General features: G+C 37.4%; 2 protein-coding genes across 8 annotated transcripts in view; one reads left to right on the top strand and one right to left on the bottom strand.

Moving 5' to 3' along the window:
• The window catches only part of LOC144976214 (uncharacterized), a 4,718-nt gene extending 3,885 nt beyond the window's left edge, over positions 1-833 (top strand). The window contains exon 3 of the mRNA XM_078920396.1: positions 1-833. This exon is cut by the window's left edge and continues 1,549 nt beyond it. Within this exon, the coding sequence (XP_078776522.1) occupies positions 1-682 (682 nt within the window). The 3' untranslated portion in view covers positions 683-833.
• The window catches only part of LOC144976404 (uncharacterized), a 130,258-nt gene that overhangs the window by 25,914 nt on the left and 81,844 nt on the right, over positions 1-22,500 (bottom strand). The gene's annotated exons all lie outside the window — the stretch shown is intronic.

The raw sequence follows: 22,500 nt of genomic DNA, 5'->3' as shown, positions 1-22,500 counted from the left end.
CTGTATTATTCCGATCTCCACAACGCTGTCCATGAAAAGTGCAGTATCATATAACGCTTTGGACCCGGGAGAAAACAACGAGAATAAAAGAGAAAACACAAAACGTAAAAGTACAGACACTGACAACAACGAAGCATTAGATTCAAATAATAAAATCTATAAACACATCGATAAAGACAACAAATACGATCAAAAAGTCGATCCAACAGACCTTAAAACCGATACCGATGGTCCTCCAGTTCGACGAGATACTGTCAGTTTCAAACCAGTTAACAAAGCACACAACTCCAATAATCCGATACAAGTTCAAATACGGAGACGTTCTGAAAAGAGAAACTCTGAGGAAATCCTAACCCCGTCTCCAAAACAAATTGACTACAGGCGACGTCCGAGCGTGCGTCCAATTCCAACAAACCGAACCAGCCTCATCTTATTTTGGATCTCATTGGCGTTCGTTCTCAGCTTTTTGCCATTCTGGATCATTGTTATAGTCCGGACATTAATTGGACCAAATATGTTAGCGGATTTGTCTCATGTAGAATTGGGCAGCATCAGCTTCTTTATCCGCTTTCCACTGATCTCAAACGCTATCAACCCGATGATCTATGGTTTGATGAACTCACAGTTCAGACGCCGATGTAGTAATATATTTCGTTGGAGTAAAAAAGGACGCAGATCATAAATAACAATGCTGAATGTTACTATTTACAAAGTGACGTCTGTATAAAAACAGATTATGATTGAATTTTTATCGAAATACTCGTCGTTTTTATGAAATCATACATGTAATTGTATTATTATTTTTGAAAAATGCCCAATTATTGATCAATAAATTATCGTAAACATCATTTACAACAAAGAATACCTTTTGCTAGAAATAGAAATATATCTAATTTAAATCAAGACATAATAGGGAAGGAAAGTTGTGACATCAAACTCTCTTTTCTTTTGGTTCCTAAATCTTTGGGGGAATTAACCCGATTTCTAATCTAATTGAATTTTTACACACAGTCGTATGGGTTTAACGTGGAATCCTATCTAAAACATTTCCCTGGATGGGGCTCCTGGCCTCCCACAGTGGGCAGGGGGGTATTTACTGTGTCTTCTATGCCCCTATATCTATTTTCCAACTTGCTTTGTCTTGGGATTAGATTACTCGGTTTTGTCCTGGCCCTGGCCGGATACTCAGGCTGTGAGGGAAACAATCAAATGTTTAGTTAGTTTTGGGAGATATATTTTTTTCTTCGTAAATCATCTCTCTGTTATGCACTGCATTGTGTTTTGTTTACATGTTATATATAATTTGTAAACATTTGAGTGTGTTCCTCTTAGTGGGGACCTGTGCTTGTGTCTGGATAATACTTTTAGGTGATCTCAAATTAAGTTCTTTGATAGTGTGCTTTTGGCATATACATTTGAAGCAATTCTCCTTTGTCTTATTCTTTTCTGGTGTTGATATGACCTAAATGTGTTGCAAGTACCGTAAAACCCTTAACTAACTCAACCGTAACACTGAATATATCCGTTTTTTACCCAGGTTACTCTTATCCCAAGCCTATTTATTACATCTTTCTGAGACAAATTATAGGCGTAGTATCAAAGCTAATGTTTCATTTTTACATGTTTATGGTAGTTGAATAAAACTATCCACATACTCATTCTAATACATTTTTTTCCAATTTTGAAAAGTTGCAAAATTCTCTGGGATTGAGTGAGTTAAAAACAAACAAACAAATCCTTGAGGGTGTGTATGTAACCAGCCTTTCGTGGTACTTATAATGAATAGGTTATATAAGGGTGGCATATCTAATTTAGTAGCAGGATGTATAGTCATATTCATAGGATTGCATGACATGAAAGAGCGAAGATGGATGATCTTTATTGACGACCAGCATATATTTAGACTAGAAAATAAAATATCTTTAATCTAACAACAGATGATCGTTTACACAAGGTATATATTCAGTCCTCCGGAAGATGGTTTTACACTTGCAAAGAAATAGGATTCAATTTTTAAACACAACACTTTTCTTCCCTTTAGAGGACGCTTTATCCGGAAGTATAACGGACTAACACACAACACTGTGTGTAACCATGATCGTATATAGTCTGGTTAATACAATTTAATGAGAAGTACTCATAAACGCGGATGGCAAAAATAAAAAAACAATAACAAAGACCTGAGTGACGTCAACTTCGAACTCTCTATAAAGACTGACCGAAAAATATCGAAGAACTGCGATCAAATGTATAATATATGATATTCACTTCATGAGTCGAACAAAAACGTAAACATCAATATTAACAATAACTTCACTGGTTGCCTATGAAGGTCACGTTGGAATATAATATTATTGTAATGCTATGCTTCAACTCTTGAAATGAATGCGCACCTTTTTGTCTTAAAAATTTATTAAAGATTTTAGAAGGGCCGTTCAAGATAGAATATAGATAATATGCACATGACTAAGAAGCTCACAACATGCTATCCGGAAGTATAACAGACCAACATACAAAACTATGTGTAACCTTGAGCAATTATAATCTGGTTCATACAGTTTAGTGAGAAGTACTCATAAACGTGGAAGGCAAAAACAATAACAAAGACATCATCTTCGTTCTTATAGGCCCGACGTCCGGGATGGTCAAGTGAATGGCCAATCCATCGACAAGGTAGGTGATCTATGAGGGGTGTTGTACGGCAAACGTGTCTCTGTAGGTAAAACAGAAGCCGCAGTTCTATCGATTTGTCTCAACGTGCACTTATTTGCCAGTCCGATGGCCGATCGCAATTATAGGTTTGATTTAACATGTAATGAACACACTTTTGCGTTGGTTGGAGGGTATATTTCCTTTACAAAAATGACCCCATAACAAGTTGGGTTATCAAACCTGCAAATACGTATACGTCGGTAATGTCGCATCCTTCAGGAGAAATGAACTCACCGACATGTACTCAATGTACTTAATGGGCATGATCTATAGCACATTTCCATGTGATCTAGGTCATTGGTCACATTGGAATATGTGCTCAAAGTTACCCACATAGTAGTAGTAGTAGTGTCGTATGGTCTTCACACCTCCAAGTGTGACTCATTCAGCTATTTGATGTAGTCGTCATCAGCTTTGTGGATAGCAGGATAACCGCCCTCTATGGATGTTGATGGACAGTGAAGTACCACATGGTCGATGTCCCGATTTGGAGCGTTACAGGCTTGGCATGTTGGTGTTGTTATATAGCCCCATTTGTGGAGATTAGATGCTGTTCTACCGTGTTTAGATCGAGTCTGTTACAGGAGGACCACTGTTTTCTGTTTAGTGTTTAGAAACCTGGGAGTGGTGTTGCTGTAGGGTCTTCGATTAGATCACTGTTTTTTGGTTTGTTTTTCTCCCATTCAGTTTTCCAGCTATCAGAGAGGTCGCAATGTTCTTTTTTTGATTTGTAGAACGGTTTGCGAGATTTTAGGCGTGATGTTGTGGGGGCTGATTGGGTGATTATTCTGAGTGGAGTATTTGATGTTGTTTTCTCCAGTCGGTGATATTGTTTTTGTGTCGCCTCTTCTCTTCGGAGATGGGGAGGGGCAATTGCGCTCATTATTGGTAACCACGATGTGGGAGTTGATTTCAATGTGCCAGAAATTGTTCTCATGGTGTTATTTAGAGCGGAGTCTACTATTTTGGTGTGAGTGGACCTTGCCCAGACAGGGGCACAGTATTCTGCTACACTGTAACAGAGTGCTATAGAGGATGTTCTGAGGACTGATGTGGAGGCACCCCAGGAAGTTCCAGCAAGTTTTCTAACGATACTGTTCCTTTTCTGGAGTTTATGTGCAGTATTTTCTAGGTGTTTCCTATATGTGAGGGACCGGTCCAGGATTATGCCGAGATATTTTGGGTTTTGGTCGTATGGTAACGTAGAGTTATTAGTTGTGACATTTATTTGTTGGTCAGCTTGATGGTTTTCTAGATGGAACAGAGTACTGACAGTTTTTGTGGTATTCATTCGAAGGTACCATTTATTGAAGAATGATTGCAGAATGCTGGTGTTGTCTGTAAGCGTTTTTTTTCCATTTGTTTAAGGTCGTTTGATTGCCATGCAATTGCGATGTCGTCAGCATAACCAAATTTGAAAGCTTTAGTTTCGGGAATGTCGCTTATATAGATGTTGAATAGAGTTGGTGCTAGAACAGAGCCCTGAGTTACTCCATTTATTATTGTTCTTTTCCTGCTGGTCTTGTCTCCTAGGCAAACATGATATGTTCTTTTTCCTGACATTTTGTTAAGGAGTGTTAATGTTGTTTTTTTGCAGTTGATATGTTTTGCTAGTTTATGCATCAAACCGTCATGCCAAACTGTATCATAGGCCGCTGATAGGTCGATGAACACTGCCGCCGTTTTAAGTTTTCGTTCATATCCGCTTTCGATAAAGGATGTGAGCGCTAGTACCTGTTCAGTTGTGTCACGTCCAGGCCTGAAACCTGCTTGTTCATATACATATCTAAGGTAGGTGAAATACGGCCGAGTAAGATGCGCTCTAGTAGTTTAAAGAAACAACAGAGCAAAGATATTGGTCGGTAGCTGGTTGGGTCATTAGGTGGTTTGCCAGGTTCCAGAATTGCGAGGATTTTAGCTTCTTTCCATGCTTTGGGGTATTTTGTTGTTTCTATTACGTCTGACAAAGCAATGGAGAGCAAATGTGTTGCTTTCGCGCCAAGGTGTTTTATCATATCGGGGTATATACCGTCCACTCTGGCGGCGCGTCCTGCTTTCATATTTTTAACTGCAGTTTCTACTTCGGTTTTGGAGATTGGTATTGATGAGAGCCCTTCTTGGGGGCGCGATTGATATAGTTTTTGGTATTGGTGGCGGATTCCTTTTTCGAATCTGTGATTGAGTTTGTGTGTACTACGTAGTTTTATTTCTTTGGCTATTTTTTCTACCTCTATCGGGGCAGCTTGTTGTTTTGATTGGCCTTTATCTGGATCTAGTTTTTTGAGAAGATTCCAGGCATGTCTACTAGAGTGTTTAAAATCGAGGTTTTCAACCGTGTTAATCCATTTCTTTTGTATTCCTTCCTGTAGGGATTGAAGAAGCTCTTCATCTATGTCTTGGTTTTGTGTTTCCTCGTATAGTTTTAATAATTTTTCACTTTCTTTTGTCCAGCATGGGATATATGTTTTTCGATATCCGCGTGGTATGTGTTTAGTAGCACAAGCGATGATGAGTTTGGAAAATAGATTAAAATTAAATGGCGACAAGACTGAAGCCTTATTCATTGCTAGTTCAAATAATAAGACAGATCCATTTACACTGGCACTGACAATCAACGATAATGACAAAATACAACTCACAACATCAGCAAAAAATCTCGGCATCACCTTAGAGAGTGATCTGTCTATGAACAAATATTAACAATGTGAGAACAAGTGCTATCTGCATTCTAAGAAATATCAGAACAATCAGACCATTTATTAATAGGGAAACTTGCAACAAATTGGTAACATCTTTGATATTCCCGAAAATGGACTACTGCAATGCACTGTTTGTTGGTCTCACAAAGGACAAAATAAACAAACTCCAGAAAATACAGAACATGGCAGCCCGCGTTGTACTACAGAAAGACAGAAAAACTGCAGCTCCCGAATTACTACAGCAGCTGCATTGGCTGCCAGTGGACCAGCGGATAAAATATAAATCTTCAACTCTCGTTTTCAAATGCCTGGAGGGCTCGTCACCAGCATATCTCTCAAACCTCGTTGAACGGTATAACCCACAGCGATCGCTTCGATCAACGAACGACCTCAAACTGAAAACACCCCGCTGTCGAGTGAAGGCTGATGAACGCGCCTTTCAGCATTCTGGTCCAAGGTTGTGGAATTTACTACCACTGGAGATACGTTCTTCGTCTTCACTAGAGGAATTCAAGCGTCGATTGAAAACATTCTTATTCCGACAGGCTTTCTTTTGATTATGTGTATAATTAGCGTTGTTCGTGTACTGTGTTAGGGCTTCATGATTAAGTTAATCTATGTTATACGCCCAGAGCCCTCCTGATGAAGGGATGTTTGGCGCACTATAAATCTATAAATCTATCTAAATCTAAAATAGGTTGATATTTTCTTGTTTTGGTGGTATTCTTACACAAACGCGATCGATGTGTTCAGTGAATTGTTCCCATTTAGCCTTTTGGAAATTCCTACATAGTGAAAATTGTTGACAGTTTTTGAAATGTCTAACTTCACGATTGGTCATTTTGTTCAGCTTGGCACATGGGTATGCTTACAACTTTCATATATAAAGCAGCGTGTTTACATTTCTGAAGAAATATCCAATCGTTAGACAGTAACAAATCATGTGATTGATGACTTGGTTGGACGACAACATGAATATAGATCGCTCCCATTTTTGTACATTTGCATTTATTTATATATATATATATATATATATATATATATATATATATATATATATATATATATATATTATATATATATATATATATATATATATATATATATATATATATATATATATATATATATATATATATATATATATATATGACGACGACGACGACGACGACCATGATGATGATGATGATGATGATGATGATGATGATGATGATGATGATGATGATGATGATGATGATGATGATGATTATGATGATGATGATGACGATGATGATGATGATGATGATGATGATGATGATGATGATGATGATGATGATGAATGATGATGATGATGATGATGATGATGATGATGATGATGATGATGATGATGATGATGAATGATGATGATGATGATGAATGTAGATGATGAGATGATGATGATGATGATGATGATGATGATGATGATGATGATGATGATGATGATGAGATGATGATGATGATGATGATCGTGATGACTAGATGAATGATGATGATGGTGATGAAGAATATGATGATGATGATGATGATGATGATGATGATGATGATGATGATGATGATGATGATGATGATGATGATGATGATGATGATGATGGTGGTGGTGGTGGTGGTGGTGGTGCTTGGTATAATATTACATTTGAATTATTGTCAACGACCTAAGAGATGCCGATAATATAATATATGACCCACCGTTTCAAGATATGTCGTGGTGTCTGCGATGCTAAGAATGGATTTTAAACAAAATATAAATGTGAAACAATGTAACAAGTGTCTAATTTCTATTGAGTACAATGATGAGCATTGACCCATTAGAGACCGTAAACTAAAATGACGGAATACCTTTTTTCAGTAAATTTATGTTTTGACATTATGCCACCCAAAACACATATTACCATTTTGAGGCGGTGGGTCAAAGGAAATCAAAATCAAACCATTTTTTTTCAATGCTACAATCCGCATTCACCGCTCAGTTGTTCAAAGCCTGTGTATTCTACAGACAACAAAAGCCAAGTCATCGATTCAACATGTCCTTTAACGAGTATTTCATACGAAAAGCTCTTTGGCCCGTTATTAGTTTTACTATAATCGTCATGATAGCTGGTACCCTTGGCAACGCACTCGTTATTTACATATATCGCCGGGATTTTTACCACAGCATTCCATGGCTATTTATCTACGTCCTCTCCATCTTAGACATTTTAGCATGTCTCATTGTAATGCCCTGTGAACTCTTGATGTATTTGACCTTCACCTCTTTTCCGTCAGAGATCCTGTGCAAACTCATTCGATATTTATCATTCACCTTACACGGAAGTTCCTGTGTGATTCTCATGGCCATTGCATTGAACCGATACGAGAAAGTCTGCAGACCACACAAACAAAGACTGAATCTGAAAAGAGCTAAGATATTCTGTGCAGCCACAGTTGTGTTCGCATCTGCGGTTAGTATCCCTTGCTTATTTATTTATGGGGACTTTGTATTTCCATTGATCAAAAAAGGCGATGAGGTCGACATCCTTCCTTACGATTTCAACTTGACACAACTAGCGTCGATGAATTTGACGTCAAATGATGTCTTCGAAGGAACGTTTTGTCTTATAACTACAGACTCGAGCACAGACATGGTTTTGTTATTCTTCATCTTTGAATTTCTTTTATATTTTGGTCTTGTTGTTCTCATCGCGTTCTTTTACTCCCGAATCATTAGAAAAATTATTATCTACAAGCAAAAACAGCAATTTCTACTGTCTCAGATAAGCAGTTATGCAAGGAGAACAGATCATATTCGGCAAGTCCCAAAACACCGTCAAATATCTGTTCCAAAGGGCGAGCATACTCTTGATTTCAAAAGAGACTTCACTCCTCATAAAATTTCGACCGTTTCTGGAAAAGTCGCACCCGATGTCAAATTTTCTAATGATCTTGTCTCTACTAACCATTTGTTTTTATTACCTGGGAAAAGAACAGATGAGTCTTTGGACACTAGGACCACCGACAAGAATAAAAGAAAAAACATGAAAAGCCACAGTGTAGATATTGCAAACAACGAATCATTAGATCCAACTAATCGAATCGATAAAAACATCGATGAAGACAACGAATACGATCAAAATAGCGATTCAGTAGACCCTAAAACCTATATCGCTCGTCTTACAGCTCGACGCGACACCGTGACTTTCAAACCAGCTACCAGAATACACAAGTTCAATCACCAGGTGGTGCATGTTCACTTGCGGATGCTTTCAGAAAATATCCCAACTAAACAAAACAGAAACTATAAGGAAATCCTGACCCGGGCTCCAAGACACATTGGCCACAGGCAACGTCATGGCGTGCGTCCAATCCCAGTCAATCGTATCAGCCGAATCTTATTCTGGATCCCAATGGCTTTCGTTTTAAGCATTCTGCCATTCTGGATCATTATCACAGTCCGGACATTAATTCGACCTATCAGGTTGGCGGATTTGACTAATGTAGAACTAGGCACCATTAGTTTATTCATCCGCTTTCCACTGATCTCAAACGCCATCAACCCGATGATCTACAGTTTTATGAGCTCACAGTTCAGATGCCGGTGTCGTAGTATTTTTCAGAGGAGTAAATAGGATCCAATTTATAACTAACAATGCTGAATGTAACAATTTACCAAGCGAGGTCTGAATACAAGGAATATGCCGTATATCCCGATGACGTATTGATGGTCACTGGCGATTTTAACCAATGTAACGATTTTACTCTCCCGGGACTTCATCAATACGTGGACTGCGAGACAAGGGACAAAAAAACATTAGATTTATTCCTGTGTAATATTAAAAATAGTTATAAATGTTTACTCCGTGCCCCATTAGGTTTATCTGACCACTGCATGCTCTTGCTACTCCCCACCTACCGCCCTGTTTTTAAACGTGTAAAACCAGTAAAGAAAAGTGTACAGATCTGGAACGGAAGTGTGTGTGAAGATTTGCGTGGTTGTTTTGAATGCACTGACTGGAATGTTTTTATCAAATCATGTGATAGTGTGGATGAGCTGAATGACTGTGTGAGTGAGTATTTAAAATTCTGTGAACAGCTAGTGTCTTGTAAAAAAGAAATAAAATATTATCCTAACAACAAGCCTTGGATAACAAAAGATCTAAAACTTTTATTGAACCAAAAGAAAACTCTCTATTTTAGTGGAAACAAAAAAGATCTAAAAACAAAACAAAAAGAGATAAAGAGGGTAATATCTAGTTGTAGAGATAAGTACAAAAATAAAATTGAAAAATGCTTTTCTTCTGGGGATATACAGGACACGTGGCGGGGGCTTAAAACTGCTGTGAACTATAATCCAAAGCCCACGATTATATCAGAAGATATCGAAATTGAAACTTAAATAAATTTTATTCACGTTTCGACACAGCAAACAACTTTGATATTGAAAATGAAAAACATAAATTAGACAGGGCTTTGGAAGATGAAATGACTATTGAGGTCAGTGAAGAGGAAACGAGATTCGTATTTTCGAAACTAAACGAGAGGAAGGCTGCTGGGCCGGATGGATTGAAAGGAAAACTATTAAAAGAATGTGCCCACCAGCTTTCCCCCATTTATACACATATTTTTAACTGATCCCTGAAATTTGGAAAACTTCAAAAATTATTCCTGTTCCAAAAAAAGCAAAACTTGAAACTATGAACGATCTCAGACCTGTTGCACTGACTTCAATAGTCATGAAATCTTTAGAAAAACTTGTCCTTGTTAAAACTAGGAATCAGTTTATGCCATTGAGTGATAGTCATCAATTTGCTTACAAACCAGGACGTGGCGTAGAGGATGCCATTTTGCTGTTTACAAACAACATCTACAGGCATCTAGATCACGCTAGGAGCTATTGCAGATTGCTTTTTGCAGATTTTTCTTCAGCGTTCAATACAATGCAACCTCAGTTGGTTGTTCAAAAATTGACTAGTCTGAATTTAAACAAGTATATAATTGCTTGGGTGCTCGAATTTCTTACGGAGAGAGCACAATATGTTCAATTAGGACAAAACAAATCTTCCTGTATAACTACAAATATTGGTGCTCCTCAAGGTTGTGTATTGTCCCCTGTATTATTCACAATATACACGAATGACTGTAGAAGTCAAAACCTGCGTGTACCTTTAATAAAGTTTGCAAATGACACCGCTCTTCAAGGCCTCATAACAAATGGCAACGAAGTGGCTTATAGGCAAGAAATTGATAGATTTGTGTCTTGGTGTGATGCCCACCACCTAGAGCTTAACATAAGCAAGACAAAGGAGCTAGTGATTGACTTTAGGAGAGTGAAGAAACCGATAGAACCGTTAAAATTAAAGGACCAATTCGTCCAGCGAGTTCCTCACTACAAATACCTTGGTGTAACGATTGATGACAGGCTCAAGTGGGATGAACACTTGAAAATAATTAGGCATAAGATGTGCAGACGTACATATTTTTTATCAAAACTCTCTCAGAATAGATAAAACCCTCTGCACATTATTTTATAGAGCAGTAATCGAAAGTGTTTTGTCATTTTGTATAACAGCTTGGGGAGGCAATTGCTTAGCGGTGGAAAGGAACAAAATAAATTCAAATATTAAAAAATCCATTAAACGCTATATAAATGATGTTGACGATGTAGATCTTTTATACGAGAAATTTTGTAGAAATAAAATAACTAAAATATTAAATGACCAGTATCATCCACTAAGACCATCAATTATTATGTCAGAAAGAAGTGGTCGCCCTTTCTCTATTTCAACGAAAACAGAGAGACACCGAAAATCTTTTCTGCCGTCCAGTATTAGGCTTTATAACAACAAGCAATAATCATTTTATATAATTATTTCTCATTTTTACTTTTTAAAAATATAAATATTAATTTATTAATTTATTTGTTTTGCAATCTTTTCAATTTTCAATTTATAGTGACAGTTTTAACTATTTTACAGTGTTGAAATTATTCATATTATAAAGCGCAGCTCTGGTTATAGAGCTGCTCCCTTATATATATATATATATATATATATATATATATATATATATATATATATATATATATATATACATCCTATTTCCATTGTATTTTTATCTTATGTGTAAATTATAACACGTCTGTACAAAAAATTTCCTTTTTGGGATGCAATAAAGTATTATTATTATTATATTATTATATATATTATTATTATATATTATTAATTATTATTATTATTATTATTAATTATTATTATTATTATTATTATTATTATTATTATGAATTAATTTTTTTTATAGAACAACTCAACAGTTGAAGCTAAGTGGTCTTGTGGTATGACACTGGCTTTCGGATCGGAAGGTCCTGGGTTCGTACATCGCTTGAGTCCTTGGAAAAAGGATCTTTACTCACTATCTCTCGCCGTACTCAGGTGTAAAATGAGTACCAGGTCGTTAACAGCGTCGTGTCTGTCCGAAATAAAATGTAATATCATTTAACAGGCAGCATGTCCCGTCCTAAATGTTAAGTGTTGCTGTTGGCCAGGGACCCCTTCTAAAGCGTTTTAAGCACATTTAGTGGATATTGCGCTATATAAAATCTCAACATTGTTGTAATTAAATGAATCATGTGATTGTATTATTATATTTTGTAAAGTGCATAACTGTTCATCACATTGATAATCACACATTATTTTATCAATGACGTCATTGGCGACGATAAATACAGAAAGAAAGAAAACAAACATTAAATCAGGGACCAACTGCTAAATCCGATGCGTCACAAAACAATTCTAGTTTATCATCTATATTTGTGTGTCAAAGTAAAGATCAGGCGTTTGCTAAGGATTTTTGTGCATGTTGAAATTAATTTATCATCTCCTTAGATCAAGATAATGGTTGATGAGGTTGGACAAATTTGAGGCAAGAATATAGAGGTTGTAAAATACGTGCCAAATGTGGCATCTTAACAACGCCACTACCACATTATCTCACTCATCTGTAGTCTTTCATTCACCCTGTTTTGTTGATAAAGGGGAAATCCGAAACGTTCATTTGATCTTTTTTTTTGTTATTAAATTGAAGCTTACATTCAATTTCACATTATTATTTATTACAAATGTTTTGTTTTTCATAGTCACTTGCAATCAAGATGCCATCTATATAGACAAAGTACACTCGAGATCGTAAAAATGGAATCCATTAAACGTTCGAGAGACTGTGCAGCATTTTGAGACCAAAGGCATACGTGGGAACTGGAATAGGCCGAAAAGTGTGATCACATCTTTTTTAGGTACACTTCTGGGAGCACTGATAATTGTTACAGTGAATGACATAATCAGTCGGATGGTGAAAAGATTTGAACAGAGATATTGCCAGTTTAGTTAGAAGGTCATTTGTATCCAAAATGAGTTCTTGTCATAAATGATTATATCAACCCTTTTTGTGAATCTTTGGCTAAAATCAAAGCTTAATTTCACTTCTAAATATTTATTTACAGCTAGCCAAATTGACAAAGTATGAAATTTGAGAAAGGTTGCTGCATTTCCCATACATCTGACCATAACTTCATGAAAAATCACCTGATTTACTCCAAATAAAGATTAAAGGCTCTGGTGAGCATATTCTTTCAGAAAATGCAAAAAAATGCAAATCCAAAATGTTCACCTTCCGAATATTACGTCATGCACTGACACAATTGGTAAGTACGGGTATCGATCATTCTGTATGGTCATTATAGGTTTTAAAAAACAACTTATTTTGGTGAAAAATATAAATTATCTGTGTTGATACCCGTTTTGCGACCTAATTTGGGGGTCTAGCATAAAAAAAATATAACAATCTTGTGGCAAACGTTCCACAAAAACGAATGAAAGAATGACCTCCATATTCTTCCCTTTTATCAACATTGTAGCATATATGTGTCACCATAGAGAGATTTTACAGTTTTAGCTTATGGAATTTTTATCAGAACATTACAAAGTTGAGAATCAAAATGTTATGAAACAATTGATGTTAAAAATTTATAATTTGGATTATAATTCCAAAGATTACTTATACTTATAAAAAAAATCTCTCTGTGGAGAGATAATACATTTTCTCTGCGGTAACTGGAAATTTTCAGACAATTTCAATGAATAGATTCTGAGAAACGTTTGACGCACTATCCCATACCCCTCGAAAAGTGACATATTGACAAAATAGCAACTAAGCATACTGTTTTTCACACTTTTTAACTACCTGTAGCCTTTTCGACTGTGTCTTTCGTGCCTTCATAGTCTATTTTAAGAGATTGGACTTCAATAATATTATTTCTAAGATAATAAAATATGGTTTTCCACCAAAGTCTCAAAGTCAATTTTTTTGAAGGATTTTCCTAATAATTAGACACAAACCGCCCCGAGATCAGTCCATAAGAAACGGCTATATTCCAAGAAAATGGAAAACTTCAAAATAATTACCGTCCCTAACATCAGAAACCCCCCAAAAAAATGATTTTCATCCTGTGGCGAAGACATCCACCCGATGAAATGTCCAGAAAGGTTATCCAGCAAAGATTATTATAACAAAATACACACCAACATCTAAACATAAACCAGTTTGCTTACAAATCATGGTGTGGGGTGGACGACACTATACTAATGATTTCTCACAACACCTACAAACACTTAGACACCCCAAAGGGGTATGTCAGAACCTTTTTCGTAGAATTTTAGAGTGCTTTCAACACTATCCAGCCTCACATACTAATCCCTAAATTACTGTCCGTGGAGGTGAGTCCTTCGATTGCACTCTGGATATTAAAACTCCTGACAGACCGAATACAATTCGTCTCCCTCACGGATGATGAGAACAACAAAGCTGAATCCTCTACTATTTGATCAGCAATATTGGAGCACCCCAAGGAACTGTTCGTCCTCCAAAATTTTGTAATGTAAATATTTTAAAGTATGCCGACGATACGCCATTCAGGTCTTTATAACAACCGGAGATGATGTATTGAATTATTATAGCGAAATTGAAAGATTTGTTGAATGATGTGATGATAACTATCTAGAACTTAATGTAAAGAAAACTAGAGAAATGATATTTGATGTTAGGAAAGATGGTAAATTACAGTAAAATATGAACGGTTAAAAACGTAAATGTGGAGAGGGCAGAGGAGTATAAATATCTCGGTATAATTGTCAATGAAAGATTAGAACTGGACAGCTTATTCATACAAAGTACTAAATAAGATGAAGACAAGATCATTCATGAAGCGGAGACTGTACTCCAAAAATGTTATACAATGTAATTTTATCTTTGTTTTATAAATCTTGTAATGTAAGTCTTTTTTATTTCTGTGCAGATGCTTGGGTGGAAATTATAGACAATAATAAAAATAAATAAAATAAAGCATGCTAATCGAATGTTTAAAAAATGATGGATGGAACAATTTTGAAGGTTTTAACAAAGATATTGCTAATGATGAAATTAACAAAATTCAGAGACACGAGTCCCATTCTCTGTACAACGAAATTAAAATAAGCCAGAGGAATAACACGTGAAAAACAAAAAGACATAAATTGTTGTGCGGCTATGTGGTCTTGTGGTATGACACTCGCTTTGGATCGGAAATTCCCGGGTTCGAGCCTCGCTCACCACATAGTTGAGTCCTTGGAAAAGGCTCTTTACTCACATTCTCTAACCGTACCCGGGTGTAAAATGAGCACCTGGCCGTTAACAGCTTTGTCTCTGTCCGAAAAAAATATAATATCGCCTAACAGGCGTCATGTCCCGTCCTACATGTTAAGTGTTGCTGTTGGCCGGGGACCCCTTGTTAAGTGCTTTGAGCACGTTTAGTGGATATTGCCCTAGATAAAAGCTCAATTAAAAAAAAAAAATTACCATCAGCAAACTTTAGAAAAATTTTATTACATGTTATAACATCTAAAATCTATTTATTTATGCATGTTTACACGGTGCTATGTTTAATTATTTATTATTTATTTATACATTCAAATGCCATGCTCCACTTTTATTTTTACCAACCTGTGTTGGTTGCTGCTGTGTGCAATCCTTCCCCAATCTATTTCCAAAATTCTACTTACATTACAAATCCATTTTTACAAATCTATTCTACCTTCATGTCCTATTTCTTAAGCTTTGCTTGTACCTGTTGTATATTTTTAAATATGTTATAATATTTTTATGTTTATTTTGTTTTAAATTAGCTTCGTGTTTTCATCAATTAGGTAATGACAGTTTAAATAAATTGAGCATTTATATAGAGCAATATCCACTTAACGTGCTCAATGCGCTTTACAAGGGGTCCCTGGTCAACAGCAACATTTAACATGTAGGACGAGACATGGCGCCTGTTAGGCGATATTACAATTTTTCGGACAAAGACAACGCTGTTAACGGCCAGGTAATCATTTTACACCTGAGTACGGCGAGAGAATGTGAGTAAAGAGTCTTTTCCAAGGACTCAACAATGCGCCGAGCGAGGCTCGAACCCAGGACCTTCCGATCCGAAAGCGAGTGTCATACCACTAGACCACATAGCGGCACGTGTAAATCTGTGCTGATATAACGATGGATGATGTGTACTATTATGATAAATTCCAATAAGGATCATTAAAGTATATCCTATCTTACTTTACACACACACACACACACACACACACAGCCTCCCCAAGACTGACATCTGCTAGTTAAACGATAAAAAGTCAACAATGGCTCTCGTCAACAATGGCTCAGAACGTGACCATCGGAGACTCATGGCCTGAAAAGACAAGACTTTGGCTACAAAAGAAAACAAATCGTGATTTGTATTCAACAGTTCAACCAATGGGATCACTTGTTTCCTTGACCACTACTAAAGACAACTCACTAGTTGGTCTACAAATCTAAAAATGACGTCAAAATATGGGTCTTAGTGGGTTTTAGCGTAGCCATCGTTAGGTTATAGCCTGATACTGAAATCCAAAAGGACTGGCAGTTTGACGTCATTATTTAGTTTTTGCACCGCTTAGTGAATTGCCGTTAGTAGAGCTCATGGAAACAAGCTATTTCATTGGTTGAACTATTGAATACAACTCACGATTTGTTTTCTTTTGTGGCAAAAGACTGACATTTTGACGTCATTGTTTGGTCAGTATCAGGCCATAACTTTACGAAGGCCACGGTTTTAGTGTCAGGCTCACTGCTGTTTATTTCTTCATAAAATCGGATCACTTAGTTATACTGCTGGAACCCAGCAAGTGACTGACAACAGCAGCTGCATGCTGTAAAATTGGCTACCTGGACGGGGATTCCCCTTTTTTAGGGTTAAGACACAAAGTATTGCATTTTTGTGATGTAATATAACACCATATCTAGATGACCACTTACATTACAATAATATTAACTTATGGAACAGACAGTACTACTTTCACTTGTTATGTTGGTTCTTTTTTCGTTTTATTGTGATTATTCTGATAGGTTTTATAAGCAATTTAAAATCCCTACTATTTTAAAATATTTTTGTTGTTTTGCGGACAATAAAAAATTCAAATCTTTAAAATCAGACGTTGGATTCCGAAACTAATTAATGCTTTGTCCAGTCTTAATATTATTACACACAGTAAAACATTCACTTTCTGATTCAACACATTTTAACTACGTTTTTAATGGTCATAAATGTAATGGGCTGGACATCTGGTATGTTCTCTTCATTTGTATTGTGTATTGTATTTAAAAGATATGGAGATAAGTTGATTGAACAATTTAACACACTCCTAAAGAACATATAAAGCAATATATTGTGTGTGAAGGTTTTACTTCACTATTACAAATAGAAACAAAACCATCGTCATTACACCAAACAACAACACCATCACGGTGGCGTAGTAGATAATAGAAGCAATGAATATGGTAGAAAAAGGCATCTCTCTCTCTCTCTCTCTCTCTCTCTCTCTCTCACACACACACACACACACACAAACATGCATACATACACACATACATCCTGCATATATACACACATACAAACGTAAAAGACAGGCTAAGAGAAATGCATCACAGTCACACTACACCAAATTCATATCACTGACAACAACGATATAACATCAACAGTTAGTACAGATAGTATTCCACAAAGGCAATTTGACTGGGGAAAATAAGAAGAGGGCGGGAGGGGGGGGGGGGGTTACTCAAACATAGCCAAAATAGAGAAAATAACAGTGGCACCTCCTTGGAATTTAGAGACATTCAGACAATATTCACATTGTACAAGTAGTGCAGCCGGTGAATAAAACCTTCCCACACCAATCAACAGAGACATGAATGAAACAAACCCATTCATTTCATATTTCTTAAATCAGTAACAGATGTGTATTTAAGAACTATTATTGTTGGGCTACTTGCAGAGTGTATATATATATTCCTGTACTACAATAAGTATGACCTCTTCACTCCTTTACCATATTCGTGGGAACGTTTAATGATAAAACTGTAGAATTGGTGTTGTAGAGTGTTCCATGGTCAGTGAGAGTCCAGGAAATGATTATGACATTGTTTACATTGTGTAACTGGTCCAAATTCATCACCCACGATAGCCTAGACATCTCATAGACTGCTAGATATTCCCAGTGAAATTTGATACCCCACCCCTACACTTGTTACATATTTGTTGAACTGAATTAACATTAGTGCAACAGAAAGTAGACAGTTTGTACTATGTACTAGTGGGAATAATAATAAACTGCAACGTCTGATTGTTGTTGTAGGGATTCCAGAAATATTTGATTTAAATGATAAATGTAGTGAAAATGTGTCTACTTTGCTGTCTTCCTGAGAAAGAAATATACTGATGATATCTATGATATTTAGTCCACTGTGTGAGGGGGATTTCAATCTATAACATGAGTGATATGGGTTTACATTTAAGATAATTGTCACTTGGCTATGCCATTATTTATCAGACCAATTAGACTACTCGCTTCACTGACTGCAGGCACGTGCCATACCAGAGCGCAGGTAAAGAGAAGGAGAGTAGTGACCTCTTGACCTAGCATCTCAACTAAGTGATCCGCTGGTAAACCACTGTGGGCTATAAGTTAACGAGGGCTACGTTCAGAACCACTGACCTCAATTTTACCATGCCAGGCCCTTTTGTGATACGTCACTTTAGTACCAACCATGCCTGCTCACATCATCATTTTGTAAAAATACACGGCATCACTGTAACATAGCAAATACACATGTTTCTATTATCGATGTTATGTGACTAAGTAATATACTACTGTTCATATCGCTGTGTGAGAAAACCGATCACAAAAAGCTTGGTAAATCTATAAACTTTATAATCGGAATCGAAATGATCGTATGTAACGTAAGTCACCCATTGGCGGAGTTGTCAAAACATTAACGATTTGATTCAGATTAGTTGAATCTATTCACTTATATCTTGTTGATTAAACAAGCCAGTATATTTGTCCCACCCATGTAAAGTCAATGTCACAATCTCATGTTTAATTGTGTTAAATGGCTGCTTACTCAAATAGGTATGGTGGTTGTTACGATATCTGGGCGGCCGGGGGGGGAGGGACAGTAATGATGTTAGTTTGAAATGCAATTCATCATTGATGTATAGTTATAGTTAACACAACCACCTACTCACCGCACAGCTACCATATAAGGTCGCAGGTTCGAACCCCACCACCGCCGCGAAAAAAAAATTTTTATTCTCTATTGTCTTCTGGCACTTTTCTATTCACTTCATATCTTGTTGTTACCAACATAAGTGCCTACTCCACGCTCTCACCTGCCAGGCGGAGTTGTCGTACCAATAAGGTCGCAGGTTCGAACCCCACCACCGCCGCGAAAAATTTTATTCTCTATTGTCTTCTGGCACTTTTCTATTCACTTCATATCTTGTTGTTACCAACATAAGTGCCTGCTCCACTCACTTTTCTGAATTAAAAATTCACCCCATACACCGGAGCATACTCAATGTCTCAATCGTTTCTATGTTATATGTTTGTGTTGAGAATATTGGCTATTAAGCTTAACTGCTGGTCAAAATTATTCGCGATGGTGGTGTACGAACGAATCGGCGGTCTCAAGAAGTGGGTGAGAGAGGGATCTAGTAATGACTTTGAGTTTGAAACGAATATTTTTGTGTTCGTTGATAGCTCACACGGTAGAGCCACGCTCTCACCTGCCAGGCGGAGTTGTCGTACCAATAAGGTCGCAGGTTCGAACCCCACCACCGCCGCGAAAAATTTTTATTCTCTATTGTCTTCTGGCACTTTTCTATTCACTTCATATCTTGTTGTTACCAACATAAGTGCCTGCTCCACTCACTTTTCTGAATTAAAAATTCACCCCATACACCGGAGCATACTCAATGTCTCAATCGTTTCTATGTTATATGTTTGTGTTGAGAATATTGGCTATTAAGCTTAACTGCTGGTCAAAATTATTCGCGATGGTGGTGTACGAACGAATCGGCGGTCTCAAGAAGTGGGTGAGAGAGGGATCTAGTAATGACTTTGAGTTTGAAACGAATATTTTTGTGTTCGTTGATAGCTCACACGGTAGAGCCACGCTCTCACCTGCCAGGCGGAGTTGTCGTACCAATAAGGTCGCAGGTTCGAACCCCACCACCGCCGCGAAAAAAAATTTTTATTCTCTATTGTCTTCTGGCACTTTTCTATTCACTTCATATCTTGTTGTTACCAACATAAGTGCCTACTCCACGCTCTCACCTGCCAGGCGGAGTTGTCGTACCAATAAGGTCGCAGGTTCGAACCCCACCACCGCCGCGAAAAATTTTTATTCTCTATTGTCTTCTGGCACTTTTCTATTCACTTCATATCTTGTTGTTACCAACATAAGTGCCTGCTCCACTCACTTTTCTGAATTAAAAATTCACCCCATACACCGGAGCATACTCAATGTCTCAATCGTTTCTATGTTATATGTTTGTGTTGAGAATATTGGCTATTAAGCTTAACTGCTGGTCAAAATTATTCGCGATGGTGGTGTACGAACGAATCGGCGGTCTCAAGAAGTGGGTGAGAGAGGGATCTAGTAATGACTTTGAGTTTGAAACGAATATTTTTGTGTTCGTTGATAGCTCACACGGTAGAGCCACGCTCTCACCTGCCAGGCGGAGTTGTCGTACCAATAAGGTCGCAGGTTCGAACCCCACCACCGCCGCGAAAAATTTTTATTCTCTATTGTCTTCTGGCACTTTCTATTCACTTCATATCTTGTTGTTACCAACATAAGTGCCTGCTCCACTCACTTTTCTGAATTAAAAATTCACCCCATACACCGGAGCATACTCAATGTCTCAATCGTTTCTATGTTATATGTTTGTGTTGAGAATATTGGCTATTAAGCTTAACTGCTGGTCAAAATTATTCGCGATGGTGGTGTACGAACGAATCGGCGGTCTCAAGAAGTGGGTGAGAGAGGGATCTAGTAATGACTTTGAGTTTGAAACGAATATTTTTGTGTTCGTTGATAGCTCACACGGTAGAGCCACGCTCTCACCTGCCAGGCGGAGTTGTCGTACCAATAAGGTCGCAGGTTCGAACCCCACCACCGCCGCGAAAAATTTTTATTCTCTATTGTCTTCTGGCACTTTTCTATTCACTTCATATCTTGTTGTTACCAACATAAGTGCCTGCTCCACTCACTTTTCTGAATTAAAAATTCACCCCATACACCGGAGCATACTCAATGTCTCAATCGTTTCTATGTTATATGTTTGTGTTGAGAATATTGGCTATTAAGCTTAACTGCTGGTCAAAATTATTCGCGATGGTGGTGTACGAACGAATCGGCGGTCTCAAGAAGTGGGTGAGAGAGGGATCTAGTAATGACTTTGAGTTTGAAACGAATATTTTTGTGTTCGTTGATAGCTCACACGGTAGAGCCACGCTCTCACCTGCCAGGCGGAGTTGTCGTACCAATAAGGTCGCAGGTTCGAACCCCACCACCGCCGCGAAAAATTTTTATTCTCTATTGTCTTCTGGCACTTTTCTATTCACTTCATATCTTGTTGTTACCAACATAAGTGCCTGCTCCACTCACTTTTCTGAATTAAAAATTCACCCCATACACCGGAGCATACTCAATGTCTCAATCGTTTCTATGTTATATGTTTGTGTTGAGAATATTGGCTATTAAGCTTAACTGCTGGTCAAAATTATTCGCGATGGTGGTGTACGAACGAATCGGCGGTCTCAAGAAGTGGGTGAGAGGGGATCTAGTAATGACTTTGAGTTTGAAACGAATATTTTTGTGTTCGTTGATAGCTCACACGGTAGAGCCACGCTCTCACCTGCCAGGCGGAGTTGTCGTACCAATAAGGTCGCAGGTTCGAACCCCACCACCGCCGCGAAAATTTTTATTCTCTATTGTCTTCTGGCACTTTTCTATTCACTTCATATCTTGTTGTTACCAACATAAGTGCCTGCTCCACTCACTTTTCTGAATTAAAAATTCACCCCATACACCGGAGCATACTCAATGTCTCAATCGTTTCTATGTTATATGTTTGTGTTGAGAATATTGGCTATTAAGCTTAACTGCTGGTCAAAATTATTCGCGATGGTGGTGTACGAACGAATCGGCGGTCTCAAGAAGTGGGTGAGAGAGGGATCTAGTAATGACTTTGAGTTTGAAACGAATATTTTTGTGTTCGTTGATAGCTCACACGGTAGAGCCACGCTCTCACCTGCCAGGCGGAGTTGTCGTACCAATAAGGTCGCAGGTTCGAACCCCACCACCGCCGCGAAAAATTTTTATTCTCTATTGTCTTCTGGCACTTTTCTATTCACTTCATATCTTGTTGTTACCAACATAAGTGCCTGCTCCACTCACTTTTCTGAATTAAAAATTCACCCCATACACCGGAGCATACTCAATGTCTCAATCGTTTCTATGTTATATGTTTGTGTTGAGAATATTGGCTATTAAGCTTAACTGCTGGTCAAAATTATTCGCGATGGTGGTGTACGAACGAATCGGCGGTCTCAAGAAGTGGGTGAGAGAGGGATCTAGTAATGACTTTGAGTTTGAAACGAATATTTTTGTGTTCGTTGATAGCTCACACGGTAGA

This window comes from Berghia stephanieae, chromosome 7, assembly GCF_034508935.2.
Source record: "Berghia stephanieae isolate SIO BIC M18660-M18661 chromosome 7, UCSD_Bste_1.3, whole genome shotgun sequence".
NCBI classification, from domain to species: domain Eukaryota; kingdom Metazoa; phylum Mollusca; class Gastropoda; order Nudibranchia; family Aeolidiidae; genus Berghia; species Berghia stephanieae.
The sequence above is the reverse complement of the archived record's forward strand: the minus strand, read 5'-3'. Positions and strand labels throughout refer to the sequence as shown.